Below are 9,158 nucleotides of genomic sequence, written 5' to 3'. Positions count from 1 at the left end.
GCAGAAGGGGACAAGGAAGCTGGTGATAGGGAACCCAAGGTTGAGTAAGGATATTGTTGATGTGTTGTGAGATTATTAACCATTGTCATAGGGCAACATGTATAGTAACTGTTAAATGAGAAACTATTTTGTTCTGTAAGCCTTCATCTTAAATGAGAATAACAGCACAATTTGAAGAGCGTAGTCAATGCCTCTGAACTGTGCATGTAGAAATTTTTGAAATGGTGTATCTTTGGCTATGTGTATTTTCACCACACACACACAAAAAAAAAGGTTGAGAAGTTAGAGGGTTGACATGTTGTGGGGTTGTTAACCAATGTCATAAAACAACATGTGTACTACTGTTAAAAAAAAAAAAGAGCATAATGCTAAAGGCCGACCTTTTTTACTAGTTAATCTAAAGTATTGTTCGGTTTTAAGAAGACTTCAGGGGATGGTTTTGGTTTAAGGTTTAAAGATTATCTCAGGGCAGTAGTTTCAGGGTTTCATCCATGCCCCATGGCTCCAGAAGGTCTAGAGTCCATGAGAATTTGAAATTCTGTTTCTCCATAGGTTTTTAATGGCTGATTTTTTGGAAGTAGATTGCCAGGCCTTTCTTCTGAGGCACCTCTGGGGAGATTTGAACCACCAGCCTTTTGGTTAGAAGCTAAGTGCTTAACCGTTTGTGCCACCCAGGGACTCTCATCATTGTACAGGGAAATGGAAAGGCAAGCTACAAGGGTACATGATGTCACCTGGTGAGTGGTGGGAGAACATGGGGCCTAAGATTGAAAGTTGAAGATCATCCTTAAGATATGGGCTTGAAAAGGAGAAGCTCTTAATTTAGTTTTCTTAAAATTTTTTAAATGCCTTCATTCAACGTGTACAGTGTCTCATGGCTTTATTTAATCATTAAAGTACTACTTTCTTCTTTCCCCTGCTCTCCAAATCACATGCTTGTTTCCCTTTTTAACTTTGGCATCTTTGTAACTAAGTGTCTATACGTGAACTACAGAATAACAGGGGTCCCTGTTACTAATTCCAGTTGTTGAGGAATTAATAACATTGCTGTAAAATGCCACTATTTAGGAATTGTCTTTTATTCTTTAATTATTAGATTGAAACTTAAGAAGCGTAGTTAAATTTAAGTTTATTTTTGTTTTTTTAAATTTCCGAGTGTCTGTGAGGTATATAAAATAGAAATCAGACGCATACATATTACAAATAAAAGCAGGACAGCTTTGTTGAGGATGGGATGGGGAGGGCCTAGTGGACCTTGAAGGGCTTTGCAGAAAGCTTTAATGTTTTGAGAAGCACAATTTGAATTCTATTTCAGTGCTTTTATTTTCTAAAGGAGGAAACTGAAGCCTGAGGTTCCTCAGGGTTAAGTGATTTGCCCTTTGTCACACTGCTTGTTAGCAGCTGAGGTGAAATGAGAACTGGTAACTTTGCTTTCCAGCCTCGACCTCTTTCTGTGACATGGGGATGTTGTCTTACGGAGCCGCTTCCAATAGTCACCAACTCTACTCCCAACACTCTGGGTTATCGAAAGGGAAAAAAGAGTGGCAGGGAAAAGAGGAAAGGTCATGTGTTACATTGTTCTATCTGCCGAAGACCTGCTGGTCATGTCAGACTGACAGCTGGTGCCCTGATGTTCCCTGAGGGGTGATCTCCCAGGTCATTTATTAGGCAGCATCACTCTATTGAAGCTGCTTCAGAGCCCACTGACTCCTGATGTCGCAGTGGACATTTGGAATGTCTGTTTCATTTGTAATTTTTGGAATAGTGACATATTTAATTTCATAATTGTTTAATAAAAAAGTTATAGTTAGTAAACTGAAGCTTATTGCTGCTTTATAAAAACTGAAAATACTCCCTAAGGCTTAAAATTTTATTTGGTAAGCCACTTAAGAGGCATTGAAAGACCCGATTCAATAATAATGATAATAGCTTTGCATTTACCAAGTTCTTGGTAAGATTAAATGCTTCATTTTATGGATGAAGAAACAACTAAAAGGGTAAATGAAATTTGCCAAAATGTTGGCGTTAATGAGGGCTGAGTTTGGTTTGAGATTGCTGAACTTTCTGAATACCCAGATGCTTTCATTCCTAGGGTCATTTATGGTCCAAAGATCAGCTCAATGCTCCATCTGCTTGTATTCACGTCCTGTGAATGTTCTTTTCCCTTTAATTCTGATTCAGCCCCCTTGCCCCAAATCCCCCACTGTAAACCACTCCCCCAAGGCATTTGTATGTGTAGCATCCTTTACTGAAGGGTGCCAGGGAAGGAGGGTGGTGTAGGTGTGGTAAGAGTGTAGGAACGGAGATAGTTACATTGTTGTTGTTGTTGTTGTTAGGTGCCATGGAGTCAGTTCCGACTCACAATGACCGTATGTACAATAGAACGAAACACTGCCTGGTCCTGTGCCATCCTCACAGTCATTACTATGTTTGAGCCCATTGTTGCATCCAGTGTGTCACTTAATCTCCTTGAGGGTCTTCTGTTTTCTCTTCACCCTCTACCTTACCAAGCATGATGTCCTTCTCCAGGGAGTGGTCCCTCCTGATAGCATGTCCAAAGTACATGAGATGAAGTCTCGCCATCCTTGCTTCTAATGGGCATTCTGGTTGTATTTCTTCCAAAACAGACTGTTCGTTCTTCTGGCAGTCCATGGTATATTCAGTATTCTTCGATGCATATGAGGTGATTGAAAATTTCACGGCTTAGGTCAGGCGCACCTTAGTATTCAAAGTGATATCTTTGCTTTTCAGCACTTTAAAGAAGCCTTTTGCAGCAGATTTGCCCAATGCAATATGTCCTTTGATTTCTTGACTGCTGCTTCCATGGGCATTGATTGTGGATCCAAGTAAAATGAAATCCTTGACAACTTTAGTATTTTCTTTATTTATAAATTTATAAATGGAGAAAATAGTTACATTTATAAATTGTACTTCTCCATTTTTAAGGGAGAAAATAGTTACATTACAACAGAACAAACAACTTGAAAACGGAACATTAGACACCTCGGTTCTTAAAATTACCTTGGCCACCTTATCCCCATAAGTTCTACAGTAACTTTGTCTAAAAGTCCAGAGCTTCCCACCCTGTGCTTGTTTCTCCCTGTCCACCCCTACCCCCACCTTCGCCCTCACTCCCACATACGCGCAACTCCTATGCACATGCATTTGGAAGTCAGTTTGGATTTTTTATGACTTTTTAAAAAATTTCACCATCAAAACAAATGCTTTTGATCATAGTTTATCTATCAGTAAAATAGAGATGGAGTCCTTGAGTTTTACAAATGGAGTGTTTGACTGCTAGCTGAAAAGTTGGCAGTTCAAGTCCACTCAAAGGCACCTCTGAAAAAAGCCCTGGCAATGTACTTCCAAAAAATCAGCCACTGAAAACCCTGTGGACCACATTTCTACTCCGACACACATGAGGTCACCATGAGTTGGAGTTGACTTGAAGGCAAATGGTTTAAAACAGAGATGATAATGACTATTTGACCTGCTTCATTGGAATTGTCTTTTGAAGATCTAATAAAAATGATGATGGTTAAATTGCTTAAAAATATATAAAATACTCTGCTACCGTAAGATATTACTCTTCTTGTTAGTGCTCTGATTTCATCAAATGAAAAGAGAGAGAGAGACTGAACAGCTGATAAAATCTAAATGGAATTAACACCATGTCCTTCCAGTTAAATAGGAAAACAATAAATATTAGATTCTTAGCTTGTGATAAGTTTCTAATTTAGAAAATAAAAGAGTTTCTTTCATTTAAATCAGTTCTTTATATTAATAGATCTTAACAAAGATAATCCAACTTTCCAAACAAGGAAATACAACAGTGCTTGGATAGTCAAGGTAAGCTATACACCTTTTCCTCACTTATCAACTATCTCGTTATCTGACATTTCGTATTTACGACAATAGTAAAAAATCTACTATCTGGCTATTTTGCACATTAATGACATATGTCTGGCAGTAATGAACGCTGAGGTGTGAGGTGAGAGTAGTGCTGGCTTTGATGGTTAAAGTTACGTGTTAACTTGTCTAGGCCATGATTCTTAGTGGTTTGGCAGTTATGTAATGATGTAGTCATCCTCTATTTTGTGATTTGATGTTGTCATCCTCCATTTTTGCATAACACTGATCTTACATAATGACCTGGTCTTTGGAACCTAACCATGTCAATAAGGGAGGAGAGGGTGTCGTAGTTTCTTTGTTACAGGTTATGTAACTAAAGTTTGACACACTTAACAATAAATAAGTGCTTTGGCAAGCATGTGCTTTTTTTTTTTTCTATTTTGCAAAATGATTTTCCTTTTTTTAATTTTAGGAAACAGATATTGATGACAGATATGGAGATTTGGATTCCAGAACAGATTCTGATATTCCAGAAATTCCACCATCCATGGATAGAACCCCTGAGATCCTCAAGAAAGCCCTATCTGGTTTATCTTCAAGGTATGATTGGATGAAGATGAGTGTAGTTGGGGGACAAGATAAACTGTGAGATTATCCTCTTCCATGTGATAAATTTGACTTTTTGTAAACTTTGGAGCTATGACAGAGAAGGTGTATACTTTTGGAATACCTAATATGTGAGGCATTGTACTTAGTACTTCCTTTTCATTTAATTCTTAAGACCTTGTAAAGTATGAGAAAAGCAAATCAGAGCGGCTAACTGTTGAAGGTTACCTAGCTAGTTAGATGCAGAGCTGGGATTCTTGCCCTGATCTGTCAGATTCTGAAGCCAGAAGATGTATTTACCAGTTCAAGTTGCATTTTCTGGTATTGGAACATCTAATAAAGAAAATTCCATATTCATGTTTCCTGTTTTTCAAATGCCAGGCAGAAATATACAATTGTTTTTCTTTGAAATGCCATCACCCTTTACCATTTCATATATTAACTTCTGTATTTGGGCTATATTTTTAAATGTTTAACACCATCAACTTTCAGCCAATTTTATTTTGCCCACAATTGTATGCATTAGTAAAGTCTATAAAAGCAAAATAAAACTAAGCATTTATCCAGATTAATATGTGAAATCTTAAACACTGGTATAGAACGGTGTTTTCCAAACTTTTTTGACTGACTCACAGTAAGAAATGCATTTTACGCAACACCCAGGAGGCACACGGATGTATATTGTAACTGCTGCAGAAAAACTTAGGAAGCAATCCTTGCCCTTATTGTGGGTGATGCCATTTGAGTTCATTTCTGTTTGATGCTATTCTATGTTTTTATACAGAAAATGCTCTATAATATGGGTCACAAATAGTAGTTTGAAAAACTTTAGTCATAGCTTGTAAATGTTTTAAAATTTCTAGAGGATGTCAATATTAGAATGAATTAGTTCAAAGCAAAGCTTTCATTTCTCTTTAACCAATAGAACAAACTTCGCTGTCCATTATTTAAAGTATTATTATTATTTTAATAGTTCTTGTTCCCAGTTGTTTTGTTTACCTAGGTCACAGATATGCCTTTGCTAAAAAATCTCATCAGTAAATGTCTAGCTCAGACCTGAAATTTTTTGTAGTTAATATTATGTAAGGATGATGTGGATTCCTATGTGTCATTCATAGTAAGATCTTCATTAGAAGATTTTTTTTTCCGAACAAAAGTAACAGTAGAAAGTAGTAACCCAAAACCTGTTGCCATCAAGTTGATTCTGACTCATAGCGACCCTATAGGACAGAGTAGAACTGCCCCGTAGGGTTTCCAGGGAGCAGCTGGGGGATTCAAACTGCTGACTTTTTGGTTACTAGCTGAGCTCTTAACCACTGCGCCACCAGGGTGCCAGCTAATAATAGCAGCTAGTACTTATTGAGATTATGCTATGTACCAGGCACTACTCGGAAGTATTTTACACACATTGACTAATTCTGCAGCAGCCCTATGACACAGGTACAGTTATATCCGTATTTCATAAATGAGGAAACTGAGGCACAAAGATGTTATATGTTAAGGGTCGTGTGGCTAGTAAGTGACGAAGACACATTCTGAACCTAGGCACCATGGCTTCAATGCCTCTGTTCTTACCCTATATGCTATTTACAAGAGAATTGTATTTTTCAGAAATGAGCAATAGATAATATATGGCCAGTTTCAATCCTCTCAGGAAACTTTTCTGAAAAGATGACATGAATGTTTCAAAATCTATACCTTATATATGCTAGCCTCTTATCAGAAATATGCTCCTTTGCAAAGACTTTTAGGTTGTAGAAGCATAGGATTAAAAATACTGATTGCATAAGAAATTTACATGAACTGTATAGGGGAAAACCTCTATCATCCTCCCACGAAGACGAAGATATTTAAAATATTTTGGTGTTTACTCTTTGAAGCTTTTTTCTTGTACAAATATAATATAAAACGTAAAATAGTAAAAATGGAATCGTACTGTTGTCTGTCTTGCTACTTTCATTCCATGGTATATTAGGAACAACTTTTCTTGTCCTTAAATATACCTCAGGAACATTTTTAATAACTGTATAATGTATCCCATTGTGGGTCTATAGATCAGTTTACTGGACTAGCCATCTATTTCTGGGCATTTAGATTGTTTATAAATTTTCACTATTAGAAACAACTCAGCATTAAACATTTTTCTTTGTAGCTTAATTGCTTTAGCATCCATCATTATTTCCTAAGGATACAATCCTAAAAGTAAAATTGCTTGGGGAAGGTTAATGCTCATTTTCAAGGCTTTAATATATAATACCCCCCAAAAGCAGTAGCTATTACAATTGAGGAGAGCCTGAAAGGTCTACAGTCATTTGGCAAGTTGTCTGCCCCAATCCACTTCTTCTTGACCTGTGTGTGGTTCTGTAGGAATGTTCATCAGCCAGTTAATTGTAGCTCAGCCCTTTAGTGAAGCTGTTCTTCAGCCATGAGTCTAGGTTAGTGGTTCTTGTGCAGGGATAATTACCTACCCCCAACCCCCAAAAACGGACATATGGCAATGTCTGGAGACTTTTTAGGTTGTCACACAAGATGGGGGAACTACTGGCATCTAATGGGTAGAGGCCAGGGATGTTGCTGAACATCATAGAACAGCCCCCCACAACAAAGAATTATTTGGTCACAAATATGTTACTAGTGCAAAGGTTGACAAAACCTGTGGCTGTTGAGTCGATTCTGACTCATGGTGACCACATGTGTTTCAGAGTACAAGTATTAAATTCCATAGGGTTTTTAATGGCTTTAGTCTTAGAGAAGTAGATTGCTAGGCCTTTCTTCTGTGGCACCGCTGGTTGGGTTTGAACTGCCAATCTTTCGGTTAGTAGTCAAGCACCAATTGTTTGCACTACCCAGGGACCTAGAAACCCTGGAAACATCCGGGCTTAGTCTCACTGATGCTCATATACTTCATAATTGTATGTTCCTTCTCTCTGGGAACCTGCACCCTTCCTGTCCACTTCCTCCAAAGGCTGGTAGGTGGACTTCCCTGCAACTCCTGTCTCTGCCACTTGGCCCTCTAAGTTCCTATTTATTCTTGAGGAGTGCCTCTGGGTCCTAATTTGGCACCCAATTCAGGTGAACTATCCTACGAAGTTCGTGATGATTTATGATGCCTGTGCCTCGAGGAAAATAATTTTAGAACATTCTTCTCAATACTTAAAACACACACACTTAGTAATTGTAATAACAAGAAGACATGTGCAACGTACAACTGATTTGAACAATAAGTATGTAACCACTAAAGGTAATTACTTTTAAAGTAAATGATTTATTTTAGACTTACAATCTCATTTCTAGTTTATATGGTCCTGGGGACATTAGGAATAAAATTCTCTTCTACTGGTTCTGAGATCCTTTATCCAAAATACAAAACAGTCCATGGAGTGGAGCTTTGGTGTGATGATTTGGACCCCAAATTAAGGCTTTCCCTAATGTGGTCATTGTATCATGGTAAAGGAAACTGAGAATTTTTTAGTTCAAAGCCAGATCTGTCCTCTGGTTTTGAGTTTAAAAAAAAAAAAAAAATCCCATCTCATGCTCTGTTTTGAATTCAGTGCATCTCCTCTGAAAGATTTTACATTACAGTATCAATGAGTATATACGTTTATATTTATGTGTTAATCTTTTATGTGCCTAACTTTGTGTTTGATATTCTTGGAGGATTTGAGGCGAGTCATTTAAATTAAGAGTGGAATTAAGGCCTTGATTGTACTGGGGAAGGGAAATTTTTCTGAAAGGGAAAATATTTATTTAATCAAAGAAAGCCAGAAGGATTATGTCCCTTAAGGGCCCAGATTTGGGGTTTTTGAATGGAGTTTCTGGGCGATAGTGAAGAGAGTAGATTCCTTGTTTAAAACCTCTGGTTCTCAGCAGCCACTGTTTTCTGAAGCTCAAAGCCAGGCATCTAACATCAGAGGTACCTGGACATTGGCAACACCCACCTGAGGAGTGATTGCCGACATTTATGTGTTCTTCCCTAGAAAAGACCCTTGAAAATTCTCAGAGTCTGAATATCAGTTATGAGTCTCAGAGTCTGAGGATCAGGATATCTTGCAAACAGCACAGGATTATTATCAGGAGCCTGGGTGATAGTTCTTTATTTACTCTGACCAGCTCAGTGATCTAGCCCCATTTCTTAGTCCATTCATTAATAAACGAATAGTTATGTCTCTAAAACTAAATGGAAGCTTTCAGCTATAGCATTTTTGTTTTGTCTTGTTTTAAGTGATTTACTTGCCTTTTTGTGAACATTTTATTGTGCTTTAGGTGAAAGTTACACACCAAATTAACTTCCCATTCAATAATTTATATACAAATGGTTCTGGGACATTGGTTGCAGTTCCCACAATGCATCAGCACTCTCCTCATTTTCACCCTGGTTCCCTGTTGCCATTCTTCAGGTTTCCCTGCCCTCCCTGCCTTCTCATCTTTGCTCTTGGGCAAATGTTGCCCTTTTGGTTTCATACAGTTGATTGTTTTAAGGAGCACATTCCTCATAGGTGCTGTTGTTTATTTTATACACCAATCTATTACTTGGCTGAAAGGTGGCCTCTGGGAGTGGCTTCACTTCCAGCTTAGAAGAGTGTCTTAGGGCTATAGTTTTAGGGGTTCCTCCAGTCTCTGTCAGACCAGAAAGTTTGGTCTTTTTATGAATTTGAATTTTGTTCTACATTTTTCTCCCACTCTTTTTTTTTTTTTTTTTT

The 9,158-nt window shown here is 37.8% G+C and overlaps 1 protein-coding gene across 1 annotated transcript in view; it reads left to right on the top strand.

Annotated features, from left to right (window-relative positions):
• CDS1 (CDP-diacylglycerol synthase 1) overlaps nt 1–9,158 on the top strand; it is an 86,955-nt gene that overhangs the window by 29,944 nt on the left and 47,853 nt on the right. Inside the window, exon 2 of the mRNA XM_004389707.1 lies at nt 4,325–4,452. Within this exon, the coding sequence (XP_004389764.1) occupies nt 4,325–4,452 (128 nt within the window). The remainder of the gene's footprint in view (nt 1–4,324; nt 4,453–9,158) is intronic.

This window comes from Trichechus manatus, unplaced genomic scaffold (genome assembly GCF_000243295.1).
Source record: "Trichechus manatus latirostris isolate Lorelei unplaced genomic scaffold, TriManLat1.0 scaffold00257, whole genome shotgun sequence".
Taxonomy (NCBI): Eukaryota; Metazoa; Chordata; class Mammalia; order Sirenia; family Trichechidae; genus Trichechus; species Trichechus manatus.
Note: the sequence above shows the minus strand (reverse complement) of the source record. Positions and strands in the feature narration are given on the sequence as shown.